General features: G+C 51.3%; 8 protein-coding genes across 8 annotated transcripts; 4 read left to right on the top strand and 4 right to left on the bottom strand.

The window, feature by feature from the left end:
• Window positions 1–162: 162 nt before the first annotated feature.
• On the bottom strand, window positions 163–2647 carry PpBr36_07339 (uncharacterized protein; the record flags this gene model as incomplete). The annotated part of the gene is made up of 5 exons (XM_029894476.1): window positions 163–221; window positions 315–2003; window positions 2071–2138; window positions 2228–2317; window positions 2505–2647. The coding sequence occupies 5 exons, from the start codon at window positions 2645–2647 to the stop codon at window positions 163–165; spliced, it is 2049 nt and encodes a 682-aa protein (XP_029747853.1).
• A 2421-nt stretch (window positions 2648–5068) lies between these two features.
• Window positions 5069–6055, bottom strand: PpBr36_07338 (uncharacterized protein; the record flags this gene model as incomplete). The annotated part of the gene is made up of 2 exons (XM_029894475.1): window positions 5069–5968; window positions 6044–6055. Coding segments are annotated over 2 exons (912 nt in total), but the record flags the coding sequence as incomplete, so codon positions are not given.
• Window positions 6056–7243: 1188 nt separating this feature from the next.
• On the top strand, window positions 7244–8369 carry PpBr36_07337 (uncharacterized protein; the record flags this gene model as incomplete). Its single annotated transcript, XM_029894474.1, has 2 exons — window positions 7244–7429; window positions 7821–8369. The coding sequence occupies 2 exons, from the start codon at window positions 7244–7246 to the stop codon at window positions 8367–8369; spliced, it is 735 nt and encodes a 244-aa protein (XP_029747857.1).
• A 1237-nt stretch (window positions 8370–9606) lies between these two features.
• Window positions 9607–15370, top strand: PpBr36_07336 (uncharacterized protein; the record flags this gene model as incomplete). Its single annotated transcript, XM_029894473.1, has 2 exons — window positions 9607–9995; window positions 14209–15370. The coding sequence occupies 2 exons, from the start codon at window positions 9607–9609 to the stop codon at window positions 15368–15370; spliced, it is 1551 nt and encodes a 516-aa protein (XP_029747858.1).
• Window positions 15371–17849: 2479 nt separating this feature from the next.
• Window positions 17850–20844, top strand: PpBr36_07335 (uncharacterized protein; the record flags this gene model as incomplete). Its single annotated transcript, XM_029894472.1, has 2 exons — window positions 17850–20207; window positions 20269–20844. 2 exons carry the CDS (start codon window positions 17850–17852, stop codon window positions 20842–20844), a joined length of 2934 nt encoding a protein of 977 aa, XP_029747855.1.
• Window positions 18015–21086, bottom strand: PpBr36_07334 (uncharacterized protein; the record flags this gene model as incomplete). Its single annotated transcript, XM_029894471.1, has 6 exons — window positions 18015–18501; window positions 18649–19373; window positions 19491–20215; window positions 20292–20703; window positions 20785–20903; window positions 21083–21086. 6 exons carry the CDS (start codon window positions 21084–21086, stop codon window positions 18015–18017), a joined length of 2472 nt encoding a protein of 823 aa, XP_029747856.1.
• Window positions 21087–21809: 723 nt separating this feature from the next.
• PpBr36_07333 (uncharacterized protein) lies at window positions 21810–22532 on the top strand (the record flags this gene model as incomplete). Its single annotated transcript, XM_029894470.1, has 3 exons — window positions 21810–22043; window positions 22185–22373; window positions 22452–22532. The coding sequence occupies 3 exons, from the start codon at window positions 21810–21812 to the stop codon at window positions 22530–22532; spliced, it is 504 nt and encodes a 167-aa protein (XP_029747861.1).
• Window positions 22533–22940: 408 nt separating this feature from the next.
• Window positions 22941–26048, bottom strand: PpBr36_07332 (uncharacterized protein; the record flags this gene model as incomplete). Its single annotated transcript, XM_029894469.1, has 4 exons — window positions 22941–23089; window positions 23177–25178; window positions 25248–25668; window positions 25744–26048. 4 exons carry the CDS (start codon window positions 26046–26048, stop codon window positions 22941–22943), a joined length of 2877 nt encoding a protein of 958 aa, XP_029747862.1.
• Window positions 26049–26367: the final 319 nt, after the last annotated feature.

Raw genomic sequence — 26367 nt, 5'->3', positions numbered from 1 at the left:
TAGCTCGAATGTATCGTCCCCCCTGTCCCTAAGACATTCTTAACACCATGGTATCACAAAAGTTCCAACTTTTTTTTTTTGTCAAAAACAGAATTACCCCTGGAGGATATTGGTCCATGCGAGTATGCAAACACCATGCAAAAATCAGTTCACATTATCAACTCACCCGTGCAGACCGTTCGTCCTGGCACGCATCAGCTCTCTCCGTTGCTTATCCTTGCCTATATGAGGTAACATATGGTTAGCAAGTTAAACTAGAATCATGCCCAAGCCTCAAACTGGACCACAGGAGTAACATTAGGCGGATTACTTACTGGCATCGAACGTGATGAACTCGTGCAGGCCATTACCTCCAGGCACCATAGGCAAAACAGGCACCTTCTTGTCCGTAATGACCTCCAACAGAGCCGGGCCGTCAGTGTTGATCAGCCACTTCAGAGCATCAACAACATCGTCAGGCTTCGAAACGCGGCGATGTTGAATGTCCATTGAATCGGCAAGCTTCATGAAGTCGGGGTTGCGCTGATGCGTATGTGAGTAGCGGTCCTCGTAGAACAAGTTCTGCCATTGGGTCACCATCCCCTGCTCCTCGTTGTTCAAAACAATGACCTTGACGCCAATGTTGAACTGTGCCGCCGTCGAAAGCTCAGTCAGAGTCATGTTGAACGAAGCATCGCCATCGATATCAATGACCAAAGCGTCTGGCTTAGCAACCTTGGCGCCAATCGCCGCCGGCAGACCGTACCCCATGGTACCCAGACCACCAGAGGTGATCATGGACCGCGGGTGCCTCCACCTGAAGTGTTGTGCTGTCCACATCTGGTGCTGGCCAACACCGGTTGTGATGTAGGTCATGTCCTTGCGGTCAGCAGTCAGATTGCTCAGCTCCTCGATCAGAGTCTGGGGCTTGATGAGACCGCTGCGCTCGGCCCTCTCGTAATGTGACAGAGGCCACTTCTCCTTCCACGCCTTGATCTGATCGAACCACTCCTTGCGATCGGCCATGGATCGTTGTTCAACCTTGGGAAGCAGCAGCTTCAGGTTCGAAGCAACATCACCCTCGATGGCCTCTGTTGCCTGGACGACCTTGTTGATGTTCTTGGGCATGATCTCGAAGTGAACAATACCTCCGCGGCCTTCGGCAGCGGCAAGCTTGGCGGCAGGAGCAAATTTGGGGACGCTGCCAGTGACACGGTCGTCGAAGCGGCCACCAAGGGCAATGATCAAATCTGCCTCTTGCATGGACATGTTGGCATAGGCCGAACCGTGCATGCCGAGCATGTGCAGCGCCTTCTCGTCCAGCTCGTCAAAGGCGCCCAGACCATGCAGAGTGGTGGTGACGGGAATCGAGGCCTTGTCCGCAAGGGCCTTGAGAAGTTCAACACCACCCTCCGACAAGATGACACCTTGGCCGGCGTATATGACGGGCTTCTTTGCAATGTTGACCAGCTCGGCTACGCGTTTGATCGAGTGCTCGAGCTGCTTTCGGCCTGCCTCTTGGACAGCCCGTGCTGCAGCGCTGATAGAGGGAATCGAGGTCTCGGTTGGAATGGCCCTCCTCAGCACACTAGCCGTGACGTCCTTGGGCAGATCGACCAAGACAGGGCCAGGCCGCCCACTGGTAGCGATCTCAAAGGCCTCGTTGATTCTCCTAGGCAGCTCGTCAACACTCTTAACCATGACGTTCCACTTGGTGCAAGACCGGGAGATGCCTATGACGTCGGCCTCCTGGAAGGCATCGCTTCCAATAGCGGAGGTAACGACCTGTCCTGAGAACACAACCAGAGGTGTACCGTCGGCGAGAGCGTCGGCCATGGGAGTGATGACATTTGTGGCACCGGGGCCGGAGGTGACGAGAACAACACCAGGTTTGCCTGAAGCGCGAGCGTAGCCTTCCGCCATGTGGCCGGCGCCTTGTTCATGTTTGGGGAGAACAAAGTCGATGTGCTTTGAGTTGTAGATCGCGTCGAACACGGGAAGGATAGCGCCGCCAGGATAACCGACTGTGACTCATGTGTCAGAATACATGGTTGATATCGAGGGTAGAAATTTTGTGGGTTGAACGCTTACAGATGTGCTTGACATTTTGCCTCAGCATCATCTCGTGGAAAATCTCTCCTCCGGTCTTGCCAATGAATCTGTGCCACGGTCAATCAGTCTCGTGCTCGTCCCAACGCGACGGCGGTATGAGCCTTGGCGGTGTAAAGTCGGTGTCGGCGCAACTTACGATTCGTCTGCCTCACCCGGGCGAGGGTTGACCAGAGGCTGCGGCTCGCGACGAGCATTGAAGCTGGCGCTGGGCTTAGTTCGGGGCGCGCTGTAGCTAAAGTGTCAGTGGAAGTCATGGTCGTGAAATTTCAAGACTTGGTTGATGCAGGTTGTGGCGGCAGGCGAAGACGTGTAACTGGCGTGGGGGTGGCAACATGTAACAAAGACGAAATAACGAGACGTGGTGATGGCGTTTGCAAATATTGTCTGCTCGTTCGCTCTTGATTCTTACTTACGTTGCTGTTGCCGTCGCTGGCGTCGAAAGGGACCTGCTACCAGGCTTGGCAATGGCTGCCGTGGCGGGCTTGAGAGTCGTAATGGTTCGTGGACATCCCTTGGGTGAGCCCCTCAGGGCGTTGCGGCCAACGGTACGAAGCATTTCGAATCTGTCCTCAGTCTTCAACGAAGGAGAAAAGAACGAGAGGCGACGAGCTTGCTTGGTAGGCCGTTGAAGCAGAGAAGAAAAAGAGCAAGCTGCTAGCCAACTATATTTTCTTGACCTGTCAGACGATGACAATTGAAGCAGGGCTTAGGCCTTTGGGCTGAATCGTGGAGTCATGTTTTGCCGCCATCGGAGGTTCACAAATTTTCGATCCAGTCCCTCCACACAATCCCCGCTCAACGGCGAACCCAGCCGAAATGTGGGGCAGCGTGGCGTTGGTGTCACTAGCGGTGCAATATTAGGCTGTACAATGTCCAAGGTATCTAGCTATTAAGGGCTGAATTGACGTGCATATGTCATTGTTTCAATTTTTATTTCGTTTCGTTTGCACTTAAGATGACTCGTTTCACGGTTTGTATTATCAAAACTGTGAAGAAAGAGTCAATCAAGGTAAATGCTCGCCTGGTGTGTGTGGCTGTCAGAGTCCTCAGGAAAACTGCGTGCACGAGCCAATCAAGGGCCCTGGGTTCTGGAATTCTACAATGGCGATATCGGACAAGAATGCTCCCCGCTATTTGCACGTTTGCCAGAGCTCTGATTGGGCAATGCACAAAGGGATTTCTGGGGGCTCTCCGCTGGTCCCTATTATCCTCACAGGCTAAACCAAACGTGACTAGAGACTGACAGACATGGCGATGCTGTGAATGGACTGGACCGCTTGAAGCGAGTTGAGGACTTGGCTTTTTCAGCTGTGAAAGACTAGCCTATCATTCATCATCCGTGATTACTATGTGCTGCCATCTCTTTGGGTTGTTTTCAGTTCTGGTCGTCAGGAGTATTCTGATTGACGCGGCCAAGCAAGCCTAGACCTAGAAATGGTTGGAACCCCTTCGTCCTGCCTGGTCTTACCAAACGTTTTTGACAGCTTCAGCTTGCATTACAAGCTTTCAGCATCAATCTATTTTGCCACACAAGCGTGCCAAAAGAGACTATATATTGAGATTGTTAAACATACACAACATGATTATGATGCGTCCCAGAATATTTGATCTTGGCAAGATTAAAATCAATCTTATCGAGGTAGCCCCAAAGGCGTACCGTACCGTACTACTCACGAGATGGCATGGGCGAGTCAGTTCCAACGTCCAATATCTCCACCCATAAGCGGTGTAATATTGGCATTGCCTTGTTGTTTATGCTACCCACTCATGGAATAACACAACATTTTACCACTGGTACCTACATGCAAAGTCGACTCTGTGATATAAAATCTGACCAAAAGTGACGCGTTTCACCACCCACCAGCTATACACAGCATCGAAGACTCAAAAAGTGAACGGCATCCTTGATGCTTCGATCGACTCAACCGACAGTCTTACTGCCATGCAATCTTTGCCCTTGTGCCAGGTCGATGCCGGAAACCTTGAGCCCTCGCCGAGTTCAACCTTTGGGACCTGCCGATAAACATTCGAAACGAGTTGACAAAGAGGTTAGGCTAAATTTACGAGTCAAAAAGGTGTGAACTGTGAAGCTGCAACTTTGATTTGGCATAAAAGTAGATGGTACTCCAAAATTGATATAGATGACTGGAACCAAGGTCCAAGTCACAACTTATATATCACTCTCCCTCAATATTTAATTACAACTTCTACGAACAGCCGCACTGCAATACATGGGTTGTTATTCTTAAAGTTGTACACGTTATAAAAACTACACTGTTTGAACATGAAGTTGTAACTGAGATATTAGCTTTTCCTCTTTTGCTGGCAGTAAAAATCCAAAAGCCAGTATAAGCCCGTAAACCAGACCTCGTCCGACTTCCGGGAGGAGACGACAACGGGCCGGGATCTCCATTAATGTAATCCTTTGTGGTCCACGAGCATCAACAACACGCAGAAGCATCAAGCGGCATGTACTAGCAGTAGTCATTGACCACAGTGAAGTCTGGACGTGACCAAGTCTCCTTAGATTTGGAATCTGTTCCTATATAGTATATACAACCTCGGGCCCAAACCCTGCCTGGGGTCGCGAGGGCAGCGACGCACCATATTAATTCTTGATTCTTGGGGGGAAACGCTAGACTTTGAGCAGCAAGCAAAAAGAAAATAAGAACAAAACGCCGGCAAGACTTATTGGACATGCAAAGGGAAAAAAGGAACCACATGCTTTGTATGCTATACATATTGGTATCGACTGCCATCACCGGTTACCCTTAGCACGTCTGCTAGTGCTACCAAGATAAACAGAAAAACATAAGACATTATCTTTTTTGGAGAAAAAAAAAAGTGACAAAGGAAAACAAGTGGCAGACGGGGGTTGTTTACATGCCATCACTGTTCACTAATCAGTCAGCTGTACGTTCATCAAACGACTTTGAATTGTGCAAAAGGGAGAAGGATCGGAGTAGGGTACTGACAGTAGGGCAAGCGTCAAGTCACCGTGGATACGGGCCTTGAGCTCAATCTCGACCTCGAGGTTCAGCTCCAAGTGGAGCTTGAGCGGGTTCTTGCCGCCGCCGTCATCCTTCTGCTGCATCTGTTGCTGCTGCATCTGCTGCTGCATCATCCATTGTTGCTGCTGCTGACGCATCTCGGCCTCCATCTCCTCGCGGCTGTACTGCTGGCGGGAGGATCCACCGCTGCTCTTCTTCTTGCGCTTCTCGACCTGCTTCTTCTGGTCGCTGGACTTTTGCTTCCGCTGCTGCTCCGGACGCCACGGCTGCTCCTTTTCATCGGGCGTGGCCGGCTGCGACATGGATGGGGCAGAGTCTTGTTCTTCCTCTCCCTCCTCCTCGTCATACTCGGGCTCAAGCTCTTCTTCTTCCTCCTCCTCTGCCGGCTCGTCATCATCATATTGCTCGTCGGCATAGTCGTCGTCGTAGACTTCATCATCGTCGTAGTTATCATCTTGGTCATCCTCGCTGTAGTCGTCCTCTTCTTCCTCCTGGACTGCCTTCTTCTTGTTGTCCTTGGCGTTCTTCTTTGGCTCTTCCTTGGGCTCTTCCTTTGGCTGCTCCTCAGGCTTCTTGCCCTTGTCTTTCTTTCCCTTGCCGGCCTTTGCGTCGGGCTTTTCCTCCTGTGCGTCTTTGGCCTCTGGCTTCTCCTCCGGCTTGTCTTCTACTTGAGCATCCTCAGGCTTTCCATCGTCCTCTGCCTCTGCGGGCTCGTTACCGCCAGCCTGTGGGTCTGCCGGCTTCTGGTCCTCGGCCTTTTGATCTTCAGGCTTCTGGTCTCCAGGCTTTTGGTCATCGACTTTCTGATCGGGTGTCTCATCTTGCTTCTTGTCATCTTTGCCGTTCTTCTTGTCGCCCCAGGGGTTCTACAGCGTGTTAGTGCGTGTAGCCGTGACTACAGGGACCATCCGCACAGGGTTGAAGCAATGCCATGAACTTACAGGAGAAGACATGATGGGCTAGTGCTGTGTATATGGCTGAATACCTCAAGTTCGACTTTAATGATGGGTTGGCGTGTATATAGAGCAAGACTACAAAGATTGGTTGTACTTTGGGGAAAAGAATATGAATGTGGGGGGGATATGAAGGGAACCAAGATACTACATGCCTTGGAGGTAAAGGGACCAGAAGGGATGGTATAAAAATCACACCTCAACCGTGGCGGGCAAAGGCTGGGCCAAGGAAAATTCAGGACCCTGCATAACGGACCACTACGCAATAACCACCAGAGCCCAGAAGGGAAAACATGTTTTTGTTTTCGATGGCCCCTCGGCCCTAACGAAAGTGTAAAGATCGACGGTTGCGTCACTCTACGTGGCCAGGTGGATGAGGTCGACGAGGTCCCATGGCCCGTCCCATGGCAGAAAGGCTTATGGGATGGGAAAGGGTAGGAAGCGGTAGTCGCCTCTCTGGGGTATGAAACAGTGACGTCAATGAGGTCAAAAGGGATATATTTCACAGTCAGAGTATGGGGCCCTCCTCCTCGGTCTAGGCACTCTCGGATGCAGGATGGAGAAGTGGCACTGACCAGGGTGCAGATACATGAGAAAAATACACCCCACAGGGCTGGGTGTCAAGTTGCCAGGTAGACAGGAGGTAACGTCTTCGGTACCGTGAGCTATACCGTTTCTGAACGGACTGGCGCACGTACTGGAGTGGTTCTCTGTATGACACCAACCATACGTTACTGTGGCAGGCAAACTCCGTAAACTGCACTTACACTCACAACTGCGGGAGCTCACAGTAGGCAAAACGCTGAGACCGTGGAGTTGGTTAAGACCAACTTTTGGGATTATAATGACGAAGTCAGGGAGGCGGGTATAAGGACGTTTTATCAGGCGACTTGCAAGTCCAAAAGAAGCAAAAAAGAAGACACAAACCTGTTTTGGACCGACAGACGCCTTTCACGGGTATGGACGCGGGCGCCCATCTTAATCACAGGGTGACAACGGCTCGCTCTCTGCCCGTAACCCGACAAATTTAGTCTAGAATAGGTGCTGCTGGCCAGAGAATAGTTTCTCTGTGCTGTTTGTTGATGCTGTAACGATCAGCATCCAACGCCCACTTGTTTTTGTCCGCCACCCTCAGGCTTTTTTCTTTCTCTTATTTGTTTGCACAAGTTCGTTTGACGAGCTCTCAAGATGTTTGCCATCGGCCTGCTCACCATCGGAGCCATCCCCACAACCATTGGGGTCGCCGAGGCCATCAGCGCCCAGAAGAAGCAGAATGCAGCCCAAAAGGAGCAGGCCAAGTTCCATCTGACAGCGAAGCTAGCGCTAGGTGGACGCCAGCCCATGGAGGCAATGGTGGTGCTCAGAGATGGAAAAGTAAGTCGAGCCTTCTTTCGCGTTTTTACCCGCATTTCGCTGTTTGGTCGACAGACACAACACACGGGCAACAAGGACCAAAAAGGGTTACCGGTCAAATTCCAGCCCGAACAAGAAGTGACAAATCCACGGCTGAATGTCAGCCACATCGCACCAATACATGCCCTCCCTTGTCCCAGCCGCTAAGCGAAGCGCTGGAATGAGTAAAACGGTTGTGGAGTATGGTGTGGTGTGGCAGGGGGAGGAAGAAAAGGGGGGTGAGGCTGAAGAGTTGAAGGTCCGATGACGTGTACTGAGGATTCAGATGAAGAAATGAGATTTGGAACGGTATGGGATGAAACGGAAATGCCAGACGGATGTGGCTGACAGAAAAGCATTGATTCAATCACAGCTCTGGATTGACCACCAGGAAAGTCCCGTCGAAGGACACAAGTTCACCGGATATTACTTTACATACCCAAGCGAGGAGCAGCACAAGGGGCTCGTGAGCACAATATCGATTGATCCGCCCATGCTCAACTGGATCTATGCCGACAAGGACACGGGCATCATCAAGTACGGCGGCAGAAAAGAAACCATTGGTCATGTGATTGGGCCCTGGTGGTGGACTGCAGACGAGACATTCCTTACGCTGCAAGGAACGCCAGACTGCTTTGTGGCTGAAGAGGATCCAGAGAGCAGCAGGTGGTTTGTGACTCTTGCGAGCCGTGGAGGCTCTGGTGGGGGTGCAGATGACGGAGGTCGACCTCACCATCGAGATCGCCAAGACGAGGATGAAGACGCAGAGGGAGACGAAGAGGACGAGCCTGATTATGACAGCGTGGGAGAGCCAGCAGAAGAAGACGAGGATTTTGATTGCGGGCCTCGGCGGGTCCCCATCAGACTACGGCGTAGGATGATGTTAGGGATGGAGAGCAAATATGTCAAGAACGAGGGCTGATGTGAATAATGAACTACGATGGAATGGGAAAGTAAAAAACCACAAAAAAATAATAATGAATAAACACCAATAAAAAAATAGGACCTGATTCATCCATTCATTCTCAAAAAGTCCGGTTCCCGAAACAAAAGACTGCGGCCCACGCACCGCAGGTCAAAAAAAGAATTATTGGAGAAAAAAACAAAAAAAAAAAAAAAAAAATAAGGGTAAAAAGACTAACAGAAAAAGAAAACGGAACCAGAACTTGAGACCGATCCAAAAAAAATCCATGATGCAACAAGGCGACAAAAACCCATGGCATGGGTGGGGTCATCGGCTGGCTCTCATAGGATTTATTTCCGTTTCCAGCCAAGTGTTCGGTGTGGGTTTTCTCAAAGGGCAAGAGCCAAACCGTGAGTGGCTATTTCGGAAGGTCTAGAAGCTCAACCCCGGGCCGCCGATCACCATAGTCGAAAACCTCCTAATCCATGCTGCCGTTTCGTCAACCACCGTCTTCTTGATTGGGAGCTTGATCAGTCCTGGTACTTTCGAGTTACAAGATACCCACACATGAGCTTAATCACACACCCCCTGACCAGCCCCGAACATCAGGTACCCAGACGCACCAAATCACCACGGACCCCCCCTCCTTCAGGTCTAGACCGCCCGAATTTGACATCAACCCACGGGATATTTACAACCAAGAGCCCATATACCTTGGAATCGGGTAGGCGGGGAATGACACAATCACAATGGGTACATAGTAAAACCCCCGAGAGACAGGATAGGGCGAGCCTTGGAACGTCACCCTGCGGCTCACGGGGCTTTTTTTTTTCGTTGCTTTTCCCCGCCACCCCTGATGTGATGTACCCATGTGCCGGGAAGCTAACTTGCAAGGCCGTCGAAGATGATCGTTTCTCTTGATGGGATGACAAGAAAGGTATGATTTCATCGGTGGCAGGGACCCTGATTCCGGACGGAAGGGCGCATGTTTGAGGATTGGGAATCAGGTTTTTGTCAAGCTTTCGTGAGGGTTGATAAGGGTCGTAGTCCGATCTGGGAACTGGTTAGTCTCTCTTTCTGCCGGCATACCTCTTCACAGATCATCTTCCTGCATTTTTATAATACCCCCTTAAAAGAAACGCATCTTCTTGCTGCTCCGTGCATAGGCTAGAAAGTATAGCCTGCACTCTCAAAAGTCACCATTTCACACCTACCAACACCTCCCATCACTCCTCACAACAATAACAACAACAAAATGTCTTCCTCGGCCGAGAAGAAGCCCAGGCGCAAGCAGCAGCAGAAGACATACGAGTCGGAGCCGGAGGAGCTCTCGTCCGCAGAGGAGAGCCCCCCACCCCGCCGCAACCGCCAGATGCAGAGGCGAGGACAGAAGAAGCAGCAAGGCGGCGGTGGTGGTGGCCTGGGAGGTGACCTCCTGGGCGGTGGTGGCCTTGGAGGCGTCGGACAAACAGCAAACGGCCTCGTCGGCGGAGCCACGGGCGCGCTAGGCGGCATTGCAGGCCAAGCTATGGACCAGGGCGGCGGCGGCAAGAGCGATACGCTCCGCCTGCGTCTGGACCTCAACCTCGAGGTCGAAATCACACTCAAGGCCAAGATCCATGGTGACTTGGAGCTGGCGCTACTGTATGTTACCCTACGTTTTCTTTTTTCTGCCTTTGCCCTTGCACTTCCCCTCCATTACACTACCCATTTCTTTCCTCCCATACTCCAAACTTGTATCACATCACCCATGATCCCCTGGGAGACGAGAAGAAGAGAGAGGGAGACAAAAAAAAAAGAGAAGAGAGAAAAAACCCACGAGACAGAGAGATTGGCCCACTCTCGGATTGTACTGTATGTAGTATAATGGTGTGTATGCATTTACTTCACCACTCGTCACTTCACCGTCACGCAATACCCACCGGCCCCCCCCCCCATTCTCTCCTCAACTCCACCTTCCAGCTCCTCCCGTCACCCACATATACACTAGAAAACACCTACCATACACTATTAAGCGAAGTTACACCCAACCCACCCCCCACCAGCCTCCCCAAAACAAATCTCCCCCAATCGTCCTCTCTAGCCACATACATCTCTATCGTCACAGCCGAGTTTCTTACACGCTAGGCTTAAAGGACGGGTTAATGACGGGTCATTATACCTAAGCGAGCAGTGAAACTTGAGTTACAGCAAACCGGCGTTTATATTTCAAGGAATCGGGCAAACAAATCACAAAGACGGCATCTTGCGCGCTTCTCTATGGACCATGGAAGAGCCAAAAGACAGATGCCACTACAGGGGGAAATTTTGTATTTCGATGGGTCATGGGCGTTCTCTCTGTTTCTTTTTTTTTCTTCTTAATACTCTCTCTCTTCTTCTCGTCCTCGACTCAACCAACCCTCAGAGAAAGGACTTGGGATGGGTGGCTGCAGATGGGCAAGGGGGTGGTTGGAAAAACAAACGCACTCCAGCTTTTCTTCCTCCCAGTCCCTTGTCTTTCGTCTCGGCAACTTTTTCTCCCGACTAGGGCACATCACAGGAATTACTTTTGTACAGCATTTCGACATAATGGGCAGGGGAGGCTAATCGAACTATTTAGGAACTGAGAGAAATCATATTTTCCCACACGACGTCTCATTTTCTGTCTTTCCCTATTTACCTCATTTCGATACCTTGTACACTCTTGAATAATTTCGACGATGGAGCAGGTCCCACCAGACCACTGGACCCAGCAAGGAATTCCCTGAAATATTTTGGCTCGGCTGTCGGATGTCATCGAGATCTTCGGTTGTCCGGGTGAGTTTGGGCTTGGTGGAATTATTGATGAAAGCGATTGGCTGCCTATAAGATGCGCTATAAGAGGTGCATATTTGGGCTTATTTTGGTAATTATTAGCCTTGTGGAGTTCGTCCCATCCCGCTCCCTTTTTTCTCTGACTTGTCATCTGTCTTAATTGCTGTACTATTAAGGAGGACAACTCAACTTGAGTTTGATACGACCTTTTTCGGATACTTTTTACTTTGCCTGAAATTTATACATCCAAATTCCGTCCTTAGAGATTAGATCAAACTAGCCCAAGTGCCTTTTCGGTTCGCTCCACCGTGTAGATGACATTTAGACCTATCGGACAAATCCTTTGACTCCTTTAGGCATGCGGGTCGCCCACGACGCATCGCGATTACGAGCCATAGGTGGTTTTCTGCAGGCACGGGACTGTACCAAGGTAAGCAAAATACCTTGCAACCATGGCCCCACATACAGGTGGAAAATAGACCGGTCGAGACGCCCAGCGAAAATGCACAAAAACCTGCTTTCTGTAGCGAACAAGCTGGCTGAATTGCCTAGAGTAAATCTCAGCGAATCAATGCGGTCCCGAGTTGAGAAAGAGATCGTCGGAACTTACCATCTACCATAACAGCCCCCAATTAATATCAAGAGCCGTCGCTCTGTGATTGACCTCGTTCGCTCTAAACGCTCCACACTTAGTCCATCAGCTCTGTACTTATTTCCAAGTTTTAAGAGTCTCGTGTCCTCCAAAAAAGAAAGGTTGAAGCGCTTGCGTAGATAACACAAGGTACATTACTTAAGGTGAGACGATTCCACTCTCGGGATTGAATGTTCGGACAAAACTGGTTGTGTCCCGGTTAATTACCCTTCCTTGCACATGCCCAAATTGACCGGATTGTATTGCTGAGTTGCGCTGTCGAAAAATACACAAAACGAACAACCGTATTGTCCCTTTCCATGGATCTGGAATTCCCCGTTCGTTGCGCGCATGGCGATTGCCTGCATGCAGTCAAGATAAACTTCCGTTGGATACACTGTACATACACGTGCTTTGCTCTCATCGTACCTGAGTAGTGTTTGATGGCGGATTGGCGGCTTAGTGGCACGAAATGTCTCGAAACCAACTTTTTTACTCTAAGTAACTCTCCGGTTGACAGCCACTGGTGTAACAAGCTTGCGGAACGGGCCACAAAGATGACGCCGCTAACCGTTGGGTTGCTATCAATTCTTCAAGAAGCTCTGACCAACATTATCACTTACGAGTAATTACTGAGAGGTGAAACTTCCAAGATCACGCCAAGCTTTTGCCGTCGAAGTCTTAGCAGCATCGGGAAAAAAAAAAGGAAAAAAAAAAAAATAAAAAACGGTGGAAATCTTCTCCACCAGAACCACAAGCCTGCAACGGATGGATTGATTGATAGAGAAATTGAACGCACTGCAACAGCGCCAGAATTGTCTATTTTGCAAGAGAACCACAACTTTAAATCAATGTAGGCTCAATAACTATCGCAACGTAGATCTTGAAAAGAAAGAGAAAAAGGAACAAGAAAACCAGTATAGTCGACTTGCCATGCATCTCAATACTACTAAACAAGGCATTCAATGCCTTGTTTATCAGGAAAGCCCAAACCAAACTTGCCCATAGCCAAGACGTCCGCGTGGGAGCGTCTGTCTCGTCCAAAAAGCGGTCACGTCTCCCTCCCCCTTTGGATCGTCTGCAGCCAACTCGCTGGTGTTTCACAATCATCTGGTAATGACGAACTCGAGCTGTCCAAAAGGAAGGGTATATGGCACGCCTCGGAACCAGATGAAAGCGTAGCCACCGTTTGGAGCGGCTCGACGTTTCCGCCGCACCTTACCATATTGCCTTCTTCTTATTACTTAATGCTTCGCAAACTATAGTGCCCAATAAGCCGTAGGGGAGTCCTGGGGGTGGGGAGTGGTTGTAAGCGGGAAGCACCTCGCAGTGCAACACAATTATGCTATCTTGGCGTACCGTTGAGAACCCATCCCTGTCGTCGGTCAGTGATGTCACCATGACAGAACTTCGTGGGTGAGGGGAGTAACAAGCCTATACCGTCTTGCGTCCCAGTGATGGTTGTGGAGATCCCCCCACCCCCCACCGTTCCGCCTTCTCCACCCCGCCAGCACCTCATCTGAAAAGCACGGGTACCTTGTATGCAACTCCATGGTTAGCCCACAGTAAGCCTCCAGGTCTGGCCAACTTCCTCCCCATTCTGCCTTCAATCACCAAGCAAAGATCGCGAATTGGGTGCACATTTTCCTTGTGGATGGCAATATACAGCAAATACTTACTTCACCATAGCAACACACACCCACAATATACCGAGTCGTAGATTCCTGCCAAGGTGGATACTTTTGACATGAATCTCGAGACACAACTTGGACACTGACAAGTTCTGGGACTTCTCATTCAAGTCTTCCCTCCACCAAATACTTCATACCTTACCTAACCACGGAGGGAAGGCTCACTAAGGCATTTTTCTACAGCACTAAAGTTAGCTTGGGAGATGCGTGGCCTGCTGGCTTACCCGCCGCGTGCCTCTACCAGTGCCGCCCGTGCTTGATTGGCCTAATGACCCCAAAAACGGTTGCGCTACTTCTTGCGACTGGCAGCATTATACCCCTGCCCTGCACTACTGTTCTCCTTACACAGCTCAGCAACCTAGACTAGCCTCAGGGCTAACCCCCTCCAAGCTCTAGCTCCGTAGGCTAGTTCGCCAGCCTGAACAGCTTTGAGCTTTCCCAGGGCTGAAAGTGACGTAAACCCTCAACGCACCAACACACGTCGCGCGCTCAATCCATCTCTGATTTGTCGCGCGTTGGACAAGCCATCGTTCGTCTGGTCTCTTTCGTTTGGTCAATTTTGGAATCAATTATTCGTTCGACAATCATTTGTGGCTTCTTTTACCGTCCCTTTTGGATTTCGCAACGCATTCACCCGTCACCTACCCCTCGTAGAAAGTTGGGCGACCTTCCACCCATTACCCGAGGCTCCGGTGCCCTCAGGCCCCTCTTAGGAAAACCTGGCGCTGTCCAACTTCCAAAGGTCGCTGCACCGGCTGGTGCCCAGAATGTCGTCGGACTCGTCGAAGCCAGACGGTCAAAGAGGCTGGGGCCTCAAGAATCGGTCCAAGAACAAGATCACGAGCCACGAATCGGTCGATACGGCCGACCAGCAGCCGGCGGACGCCGATGACTTGAGCGATATCAAGCCGGTCGAGGAGGTTGAGAGCGACGAGGAAGAAAACGACGAGAGGCTTGCACAGCACCATCGACTGAACCATGGCCAAGATGGCAGCGGCGGCAGGAGAAGCAGCAAGCAGCACGGGCGCGACTTGCGCAAAGAGTTTGAGAAGCAGACGCCCAAGGTGGGCGCAAGCGTGAGCGCACATGACGCCTACAATCAAGAACCGGCCTACGTCTCGCCCATCCCCAAGATTCCACCAATCCCGCCCATCGCAAGTCCCGGGTCGGGGGAAAGCCGTGACAGAGATGACAGCAATGGCGTTCCCGCGTCAAACAGGCCACGTATACCGCGGTGGGTTACCGAGAGGCTCATAGGCAAGAGGATAGACGAATATGGCGATGTTGTCGACGATGATGGCAAGGTTCTGGGCCGAGTGGCGGGCGATCTACCATCCATGGTTGGGCGCACCGTTCTGAACCAGCGCGGTGACATATTAGGCGATGACGGGGAGCTGCTGGGCTACGTAGCCGAGGTCACCCCCTCCAAGGGCAAGCAAAATGAGGATGCCAACGACGGGGACGATATGGCGAGTTACACAGATGGTGAGGATGACGGTGCACCGCGATCCCCGCCAAAAAGCATAGACCAGTATACAGGCAAGTCCAGCGCAAGCCTACAGGTCGACCACAGAGGAAACATTCTCGACTCGTATGGTAACATCATCGGGCACTTTCGAGACAACCTCAGGAACCCTAAAACAGAAGCAGAGATCAAAGCAGAGGAGAGGCAGCAGCAGCGGGCATCCTCTAGAGATCAGGAACAGTCGGGACCGTCGAACCCGAGGACAAAAGAGAAGCCAGCAGATGACAGGCCACCAAACGCTGCGGCTTGGCGAAAGGAGAATGAGAGTCCTTCTGATATATTTTTGGACGTCAAGTCGACGACAGAAGGCATTCAGTTGACCATTCGGATCCCAACCGTGTTCCCGAACGGTGGAACTCCGCGAGTGAACTTTTCCTAAGAAAGGGGGTATATGTTGTTTTGGTGGTATCTTTGCATGATATCAGCTTTTTGTCGTTTGCATCACGGAGTTTGGTGGTGGGGAAGGATGGTTGCATGAGTTACAAGAAAGAATAAGCCAGGAGTTGAGGAGTTGGTATGACAAAGAAATTCCCCATGACTGGTTATATAGCGGCGGGACAAATATTCCCGGGGATCCTTGGATAGACTGGGCAACCAAATTATAAGTTGGAGAATGGAAGACGGGACGGGAGATGGGGATGAGTACGGGTTGACCCTGTTTTCACTTGCCACTTGCCTTATCATATTGTTGGGTTTTTTCTTAGCTTGGTTGGCAAAGCTGAATCTCCTCTATTCCTCCACGTTCTGCCATCCTATATGATAAGAAACAACACATATAGCAGCGTCGTGTCGCCAGGATGGAGTCACTTGTCTCAGAACGGCAGCCGACAAGGCCGAAATCTCGATTTCTGCTCTATAATTGTTTTGCCAGCTTTTCTATTCTGCAATGATGTATAGAATGCCCAGATTGGACCGTTTGGAGGGTGAAAGTGGCGTCGTCGATCAAAATTGTGGCGCGTCATCTAGAAAAAAAAAGAGCCCCCGAATCAAGTTTTTTCTGGGCCTGTCTTTTTGTTTTCTCGGCGGATAGGGCTAGCCCGGGGCCCGATAATGATGTATGCGTGGGTAAACGGGTAGGCAGGCCTGCAAAGGCTTGGTTAGGGTCTGGCAAGGGGTTATGTGTGGTAGACTAACCCCTATAATTACTTGAACCCGTCCCCGTCCACCACAGTACATCCCTCTTTCATGACGCTCAAGTGGGGTTCGGGGAAGCAAGCGAAAAGGTGCCGAGTGCGTTCCAGACCCGGGAGGATTTCTCCAACAGGGAAAGGTGGAAGAGGGGTGGGCGATTGAGAAAGAAATGAAAATGATTAAATCGAGAAACAAAAAAAAAAAAAAAAAGCAGTAAAAGAAAAAAGAAAAAAAATAAATCTCCTAATGCAGATCTCTCCCTCTCCAGCGATGATCCTCTCTTACAAGGGAAGCTGAGAAAAAAAGGCTGTTGTTTGCAAAACATGAGTTGTTGGCCAAGCCCATTTGCCACAGGTCGACAACGTTCCTCAAGCCACACATCCCGTGGTCCAAAAACCTGTTTTCGTGGCTGTCTCTCTCTGAAATGGCGTCGGGGAATATTTTGTGGTGACAACATCAAAACTCCTTTCTGAAGCGCCACACCCCTACGCAAGCCCTGTTTACCCATCGGTCTACAGTGCTATACGCCCCTCCTTCTTCTATCTCACCCGAGAGAGCCTCTACCAATGAAATGGGCCAAGGTTCTTGGGGTGCATGCTTGGGACGTTTGAGACTGATGACCTGTGCCCGTGTCTAACCCCTTGGCCCTTTCCCCAGCCTTTGACCATCTCGAAAAAAAGTCCACTTTCTCACCGAAGAAAACAAGCAAGCATGCGCTGGCTTGTTGCTGGTTCCCTGGGACTTGGGTCTAACTGGGGACGTCCACTTTTTTCGGGTCAAAAATGGTTAATAATTCTTGAGAGAAACAAAGGCAATAACGCATCTCGGGAAAGCCTGAGCGTCCGTCCCAGAAAAAAAAGCAAGGGCACAGATGAGATTGATCCCTTTTTTCAGCTTTACTTTTCCCTTCCCTTCCCGCTCTCGCGTCTCCATCGCCCTATCAGAACTCAAGAAAACTCCCCTATATGAAGTCATAGCTCCGGGGTAGACAATCCGATGTAAGAGAAACCGAGCATTTTACTATGGTGTTTTAGTGACCGGTGACCTAGTTTTTTGGAAGCAAAAAAAGCAGGCTCCAGTATCTCTTTCTTTTGTCTGGGATAATAGGGGCGCCCCCTCTCTTTGTACCCACACAGCTTTCTTTTATCAGTGGTACTGCTTTTTTTGCCTTCTTGTCTAGGCCACCCCCTCGTGGCTTGCGTGACGAAAGCCTGGCTGAGAGGGGGAAGGAGCTTGCATCGTTGTAATGCTTCTTCGGGAGTATAACCCTGAACGTGACGTATGCTTGGACATCCCTCCCTTTGCTCGATGACGTTCTCGTCATCTGTGTCGGGGCAGGGCTGGATTGGCTTTTGCCTCATGAAGCTGTTTGCTGTAAGCCTTGGCCGTGATGGTGGGAATATAAGTGTGGCTGAGCTTGCTCGAGAACAACAGTCAATGCTAGTCACTTTCGAACCCATCTCAAACAAAAAGATACCCAACATCCAAACCACCAATACCTCATCCAGTGAAAAAAACAACAACACCATCTCATAACATCATTGCAGAAAACAACATTATATTGTACAAATACAAGTTGCTCCTACCTTCAGTCTCTATAATCCTTGTACCAGTATCAAGCCTGTCACTTTGTACAATTTCTGCATTGAATCGGATAGGAGCAACACGGCCTATCTAGCCTACATTTTCATCAGCGTTACAAATTTCATTTTAAGCATCAATCCAACATGGCCGAAGTAGCACAGTCCGCAACGTCCTCCCCTTGGGAGAAGACAACCAAGGACAACGGCACCAACAACAACAAGGATCAGGAAGAATACTTCCGCGAGATCCAGGCCGGCGATAAGTCACGGGCCCAAAGCGACGTCGGCAGCAAAAAGGACGCCGCTGCCTCAGAGGTCGCTGACGGGGCCAAGAAGGATCTGCCTACTGATGAAGATGACCAAGTGCCGGCCGAGGAGCTGACGCCTGAGGATGCCGTCGACTCGCGTAGCAGAGTTGATAGCAAGGTCGATAGCAATGTCGACGCCGAAGGCGATGGCGACAGCGGTGTCGACATGGACAAGCACGACCTTGATGAGGTTGAGCCCGAGCCCATGAGCGAGACCAGCACGGAGAGGATCAAGAAGACCGCCGAGGACGGAAGCAGCAACAACCCGTTGGCAGCCTTGGACCAGGACAAGAGCGCGCTCGGCAAGGTCACCGGTCAGCTGGGTGATGCCGCTGAGCCCGTAACGGAGACCGCTCAGGATGCGACCAGCAAGGTCGGCGACATCGCCAAGGACGCCGGAAGCAAAGTCGGCGATGCCACTAGCAAGGTCGGTGAAGCTACAGGTCTGGCCGGGAGCCAGGCCGACGAGGCCACCAGCCAAGTGGACTCTAAGTTAGGTAACGGCGAGCAGAAGCTCGGCGAAACCACCGAGGCTGGCAAAGAGAAGATTGGCGAGACCACGGAAGCCGCCGAGGAGAAGCTAAATGAGGCTGGCGAGAAGGTCGACGAGACGAAAGAGGATACTGAAGAGAAACTTGACGACGCCACCAAGGACGGCGAGCAAAAGCTCGGCGAAACTACAGAAGCTGGCCAAGAGAAGCTTGACGAGGCCGGCGAGAAGGTTGACGAGACGAAGGAGGAGGGAGAAGGGAAGCTCGACGAGACTGCCGAAGCTGGTGAGGAGAAGCTCGACGAGGCTGGCGAAAAGGTCGACGCGACGAAAGAAGATGCTGAAGATAAGCTTGACGACGCCACCAAGGACGGCGAGCAAAAGCTCGGCGAAACTACAGAAGCTGGCCAAGATAAGCTTGACGAAGCCGGCGAGAAGGTTGACGAGACGAAGGAGGAGGGTGAAGAGAAGCTCGACGAGGCCGGTGAGAAGATTGAGGAGGAGGCCGACAAGGTCGACTTCTCGATCCTCAAGGGTGGCAAGGTCAATAAGGGCGGCAACGTCGTCAACGGCGACGGCAAGGTCATTGGCCGTATCAAAGAGGGCGTTATGGCCCACCTCGTCGGCAAGAGGGTCGACGAGGAGGGCGCCATCTGGAACGACAGTGGCGAGATCATTGGTCGGGCCGAGCCGATTCCCAAGGACGAGCTTGAGACCATGACCAAGGAATCCGGCCCGTTCGAGGCCTTCCCCGACGCTACCGTCAACGCCAAAGGTATGGTCGTATTCAACGAAGAGGAGATCGGCAAGGTCATCGAGGGCGACATCAAGAAGCTCCGCGGCATGAAGGTTGACCCCGACGGCGACATCCTAGACCGCAGCGGGAACGTTGTCGGCAAGGCTGAGCGCTGGGAGCCCGAGCCCGAACCTGAAGCCGAACCGGAACCCGAGGTCGACCGCTCAATCCTGGCTGGCAAGCGTGTCAACAAGGCCGGCAACGTCGTTGACAGCAGCGGTACCATCTTCGGCCGCGTTGTTGAGGGCGACCCCAAGCGCATGGTCGGCCGTATGTGCGACAAGAAGGGCAACATTCTCAGCGAGAGCGGCGACGTTATCGGCCGCGCCGAGATTGTGACCGAGGGCGAGCGTGAGGGCTCCAAGGAAGGTCCCTTCGCCGAGCTCGAGGGTCTCACTGTCCGCAAAGATGGTATGGTCGTCACCCCAGGCGGCGATGTTGTCGGTCGCCTGACCAAGGGCGACGGCAAGACATTGGCCGGTCGTAGCGTCGATGAAGATGGCGATGTGTGCGACAAGAACGGAAACGTCCTTGGCCACGCCGAACGCTACGAGGAGCCTGAGGTCGAGAAGAAGAAGAACCCTCTTTCTGGCCGTCGTGTCAACAAGGAGGGTAACGTCGTCGACGCAGATGGCAACCTCGTTGGCAAGCTCACCAGCGGCAACCTCAGCATCTGCTCTGGCAAGGAGATCGATGACGATGGAGACGTCGTCGACGGCAAGGGCACCACCATTGGTCACGTTTCTCTGCTTGAGGATATCCCTCCGGAGCCAGTTGAGGAAAAGTCCCCTGAGGAGAAGGCCAAGGAGGAGCAGACCGAGAAGGACAAGGAGCTTGCCAAGAAGATGAGCATGCTTATCGAGGGCGTTTTGGAGAAAATCAAGCCCATCTGCGCCATGATCAACAGCGTAAGTTTCTGTCCAACTGTTAATCTGAGCGCGACAGCTGCTAACCACTGCTCAACAACAGAAAATCGAGAAGGCTGAGCGTACTCCCAAGGACGAGCTTGACGAGGAAGCTCTTGTCAAGGACGTAAGGCCCCTGATTGAGGAAGGTGGCAAGATCCTTTCCGAGGCCAACGGTGGCATCCGTGGCCTCGACCCCGATGGACGCATCCAGGCCAACGCCAAGCACAAGACAGCCAGCCGTGAAGCTACTCCCGAGGAGTACCACCTGGCGGAGAACCTCAAGGAGCTGACCGGCACCGTCACCAAGTGCATCGAGGATGCCAAGAAGAAGCTTGAGGGCATGCCACACGCCAAGAAGGAGCTCAACCCACTTTGGGGACTGTTGGCCGAGCCTCTCTTCCAGATCTTGGCCGCTGTCGGTCTGTTGCTCAACGGCGTCTTGGGACTTGTTGGTCAACTGCTGAGCGGTCTTGGTCTTGGTGGTCTTGTCGATGGTCTACTAGGTGGTCTCGGTATCAAAAAGATCCTCGCTGGATTTGGTCTTGGTACGTTGACTGATTCTTTGACTGGCCAAAACCAGAAGAAGAAGAATGGCGGCGGCGGCGGTGGCGGCCTCCTTGGTGGCCTTCTTGGTTAAGCAGTTCAACAATGAAGTTCCATGGTTCGATGTTTTCTGGGTTGGTAATTTGTAATGGCCTTGAAAGGCTTGGAAGGCAAAAATTAAATGTCGGAATATTGTTTTCGTTTGATGTTTTCGGTTGTATTTTCATAATGAGCAAAGGTTCCAGCCTTAATTTGAGTAATTTGTTCTTTTTCAGTGAATCGTTCCTTCCATGTCAAAGTCGCATGCAAAAATGCAAAGAGAAGGAACAAACCCATCGTGGAAATTGCAGTGTGGGATTCCCAGTGAATTCCAGGCAATTACCTAATCTTGACTAGTTCGTCCGATAACGATGTTCTTCCAACCTTTGACCAGACAATAAGCTGCTCAATTCAGTCAGGATGCCAAACTTCAGGACGACATTTGACTCTGAAGAACAGCCAAGTTGGCGCCATCTCAGCGCACCAATTATCCGTGACTCACTCCCGAATTAATTAATTGATTGCCAAGGGATTTGCAACGGGAACAAGTAAACGATCATACCCCCCTCAACTGTGGGACTGGTAGTTTCAACATATTACCGAATATCTAAAAAGAGGACTCGGCAGTTGTTCGCTGGCCTTAGCCTGAAGTCATGAGGTTTCCGTAACACTACCTCACGCAAACCAAGGCTCAGACATCAAACATCTTAGCTTAAACTAGCATATTCTCTTTATCGCAATCTTCATAATTTGGTCACCCGGAAATATGAGCCTGGTTATTCATTCACAAATGGGGCCTCGCTCCCGCCAGTCGGCCACTTCGGCTTTGTCTTTTGGCCGTCGTTATTTATGGCAGGTAGTATCGCTGATTTGCGGGGCAACATAAATACTTCCAATATCAGTTCACCATGGTCGTTCAACCATCTCTCCCCCAGGCTTACAGCTCCTGGCTTTCTTTCGTCCCTTTCCTCTTCAACCATCCCAACATATCGCCATCACCTCTTCTAGAATTTGAACAATATGCATTTCCTCACCACAGTTGTCACTGCACTCGCCGCAGGCCGCTTCACTTGGGCCATGCCTACCCCTGAAAGCAACCCCAAGACGCCAACGGCTCGCGCTACCTTTTGTGAGAAGATGGTCCCGCCTCCGTCGGATGAGGAGACAGCGGCAAGGTTCGCCAAGTTTGCCGACGCCTTTATTGTCAGGAAGGATATCGACGCTGCGTTCAGCTACATTGCGCCCGAGTACATTGTAAGTTAACCGTACCTAGTTCTGGTACCCCTAAGTCTAGTCAAAATTTGTAAATCTCTGGCAGGCATGCTCCTAGATGGCGAGGGGTGAAAGACTCCCACCCTCAAAAAGCACCCGACTGAAAATCCAACCATTGAATAGAATCACAACCCGGCCGCTCAAAATGGCGCCCAGTTCGCCTATGACCTCCTGAAGCCCTTGTGGGCAAGCCAGCAGATAACCGTGCTCGGCACCCTGTACAGGCACCCCCAAGGCTGGCTCAACTACCGCTCCTCCATTGGCACCATCGTGGACCGGTACAGATGGGAGGGTGGATGTATCGTTGAGCATGTAAGTTGTCACATCAAGCTCTGGAAGAAACCATAAAGACTACAACCTCTTTTACTAATGTGACTGCCTCCTGCATAGTGGGATGCCGGAGAGCAAATGCCTACCGACGTGGCACCTGGTGAAATCGCTGGAAGTGGACAACGAGTGAAGAGTGCATGACTGGCGTCTCTGCGAGAAAGATTCTCCTCTACGATTTTTTTTTTGTATATAGCCATTACTTCAGTCACATAGCTATTTATCTTTCCCTCTTTCTCATGTTCCCTAGTTAGCGCTATCGTGTATCAGACGTGGCTAGCAGCCCAGCACCGGTCCTGACAGATCACTAAACGTACTTTGTTCACACAATATCTGCACAGTGGTCTTCCTGGCTGCACATGTAATGTAAGTACTTTCATGTCCTCTTCTACCTGCTCCCGAATAAGTATAAAAAATGGAAACTAAACATGACCAGACAAAACCGACAGTCGCAAGAAGTCCGATACTCCGAAGTCTCACCTTTTCTTTGTCGATTCTAGTCCACAAAAAACCCACAAATGCTCGCATGTCATACCAAAAGCTCCTTTGATTTTAAGAGCTGGTGCCTATCTTGGTGAGTCCCTTCAATGACCCCAAGCTGAGAGCCAGACCTTGGGATCTGCTTCTTATGCGTACGAAACCGGTGATAGGCCCATCTTCGCCTTCCTTTTCGATGCTCAGGTTTGCCAGTGCATCCTCGCCTGTTATTAGGAGACAAAGCGCAGTTAGTAACAATTAACTTGGAGGCCTTTGTAAACAAAACACAGACAACCAAAATCCAAACTTACCAAATACACTCCTGGCGTACAGATTTGCACTAAGGAACTGGCAGTCGCCCTTCAGTCCAGCCTCTGGAGTCAAACAGTTCATGTTGGTGGCCTTCATAAGCTCATCCAGGAATCCGCGTAGTGTCTTGATCTTGCTGTTGATGTTGACCTTGTTCTCCCACTCAAACTCTGTCCACATGGTGCGGAACTGCGTCTCGGTGCAAGTAGCCGGCTGGATGTAGTCCATAATGTCGACATGCACGTCACTCAGGATAACGACATGGGTGTCAGTGCTATGAGCACCGTCGTATACCACATTGCCAAATATGACGCCCGTGTCCGTGGAAGAGACCTTGATCGTGCACTGCACATTGTGGAAATCGTGCGGGCCCAGGTTCTGTGTTGTTGGCCTCTCCACCACTTTGAGGTCGCCCAAGGTAGCAAACTCGACTGAAAGGTTTTGGAGAGTCTCTGTGGTCTGGTTAACCAGGAGGACATCAAGAATGATGTCGAATTGGTGCACCTTGACGTAAGCCTCGGCATATACAGGGTCTGAGAAGCCAGTAAGCTGCACCACACGGTTGAGCTTGCTGCTCAGATCCTCGGCTGCGCTGGAATCCCCTCCTGTAGCACGCTCCAGGTCGACCTCGACCAGATCCGCACCATCTCCAGCGTTCTTCTTGCTGAGCTGACGAATAGCCACAACGTCGTCCACCTGCACGGCCGTCTTTGCTTTCTCCACGGCTTCCTTTGCGGCGCGCTTCTTCTCCTCGACTGCAACCATGGCACGGAAAGCCTTCTTGGTGTCCTCCAAGTAGACAGTCTCAAGCTCCTTGCGCTCGGTGAACTCGGCCAGACTCCGGACACAGCTCATAATACGGTCAACCGAGTCCTCATCGATGGGAGCCTTGACAAACTGCGACTGACCGACGCGAATGATCGAGATCATGATCAACATAGCTTCAGCCCTCAAAGCGTTTGTACGTGCGTGGTCCGAGGAGATCTCAGAGTGGCGCATTACAAGCTTCGTCAGTGTGCTAGAGAGGACAGTAGCCAGGTAGTAGTCGCCATCGAGGATCAGCTGGCGCAGAGGCGGCTTCTGAGCGGCCTTGACAGCCTCGAGCTTGGCGGCTTTGGATGACTGACTAGTAAGGGCCGTCTCGGTGGCATATGTTCCGTCGGCCAAGACTTTCCTGGAGCCTGTTGGGGCCGCTTTGGAACCACCGTTGACTTGGTCGTCCTCCTTGTTGTCCTCTTCATCCGCAGTATCTAGTAACCTCTGCTCGGATGCCAGAATAGGGATCTCTCCCAAACTGGCACGGATTCTCCTCCAGGCATCCCTAATGTCCTTCTCTTCGAGCGAGTATTCTCCAATAATCCACAGGATACCACGGTAAACCTTACCGGCGCGCACCTCAGCGAGAGTCTCCACAAGCCTTGTGACAATTGATGGCCGCAACGCAGGGAATTTCTCCACCACCTCCTTGACAAAGTTGATGACATCAACTGACGACGTGTTATTAAAGTCGGCAATGAAGTCCATCAACAGGTCAACGACACTGGCGGCAACCTCGGAGAACTTAATGGCGCATTGGTGTATCGAGTGAATCAACAGTTGGCGGTATTCACTGTTCTTCTCGTATTCCTGATCGACCGTCTTGGACAGTTCTTTCTTCAAAAGAAGGACCACCTCTTCCACGTTCTTGCTTGAGACCATGTCAAGCGCAATACCTAGAGCTTTCCTACGCACGTCGATGTCGGGACTGGACAGGACACGGAGGATTTCCATAACAAGGTCATCCAGAACACCCTCGTTCTTCTTCCTCAGCTGGTCGACGCGGTCCAAGACAATGAGCTTCACATTGTTATCGGCTTCCTTGATGCTAAGCTCGATAAACTTGGCTGCGGCTGCCTTGACAGCCACCGGGTTGCTGGTGAGTGCGGTGAGTGATGAGGCGGCTTCATAGACTACAGTGGAAGCACCCGCCTCCAACAAGTCAAAGATCAAGCGCAGGTAACGTGCCTATTCCGGGTCAGTATACAGCTCAAAGTTCTGATTGCGCCAAGCACCCGAGCAAGACTGCCAGCATACCTTGTTCTGAGAGTTTTGCACAGCATCCTTCCTGATGAACTCAAGCTCGACCAGCTGCAAAAGCTCTTCTGCGTTTGGAATGCCGTCAAAGACGGAGCTCAAGTAGATCAGAGCATGGTCGTGGCTGATAGATGCAAGCGCAGCAAAAGCATTCCTCTTGCATGTTGGGTCACTTTCGCTCTCCAGAAACGTGGCGATGAGGTCGGCGGCGTCAGGGATGAGAGATGGTGAGTGTTGGAAGATGGAGGAGACGGCGAAGACGGCATTCTTCCGCACATAAGCATGCCTGTGTTCCAAACATGACCTTGCCGAGGACAGAAGGGGCTCTATAAGCTCGGCCTCACGCAACTTGCAGAGGAATCGAAGGGTGTTTCCACGAATGTACTCGTTCGGATGTTGAAGATCGTTCCGGATGCCGTTGCTATAATTGTATCGTTAGACAGATCTGGGAGCTGTAGAGTGAGTGTTGCTGGGGTGCGCTCAATATAGAGCTTACCAAACCAATATCATCTCCTGCTTCAGCTTCCCTTGCGCGTCGAGCTTAGGGCATATCTCGTAGTAAAAGTACAGCAGCTTTTTCAAAGGCTTTGACTTGGAGGGCATAACAAAACGAATAATGTGCATGAGAAGTGATGGCATAGGGTCGCCATTGAGCATGATGGTCAGAATCCGCTTCATGGTGTCGACCTTGCTTTCATCTGTGCCCTTCTCAAGCTGGGTCCGCAGGTCGTTCAGGGATGGAACATCGGCAGCGTTGTCTTGGTGCACCAAGCTGTACGCATTTTCGAGAAAGCCCGACATGTTGGGCAATGAATCTGAGAGTCTATCCTATGTGTGCTCGGTGTGGCTTGCGTGTGTATTTGTGACCTTTGTTTTCAATAGGATGTCGGTGGTTCAAGATGCGGTGGATGGAGGATGGATCCGGTTGTATGCGGCCGGAGCTTGCTTTTGGTCGAATCCAACAAGCCGGGGAACGCTTCAATTGCGCAACAATTCGATGGTTCTTTCGGTTTTCCTGCTCAGGCTCGCTTGTAAGGTTGCGCCTGGCATAACCCGGGTTTGTTGTTTTTCTCTGCTACTGTCGACGACTATAGGTCGGGTCTCATCAATACCACGCCCA

Source organism: Pyricularia pennisetigena, chromosome 1 (assembly GCF_004337985.1).
Source record: "Pyricularia pennisetigena strain Br36 chromosome 1, whole genome shotgun sequence".
In the NCBI taxonomy this organism is placed as follows: Eukaryota; Fungi; Ascomycota; class Sordariomycetes; order Magnaporthales; family Pyriculariaceae; genus Pyricularia; species Pyricularia pennisetigena.
Note: the sequence above shows the minus strand (reverse complement) of the source record. Positions and strands in the feature narration are given on the sequence as shown.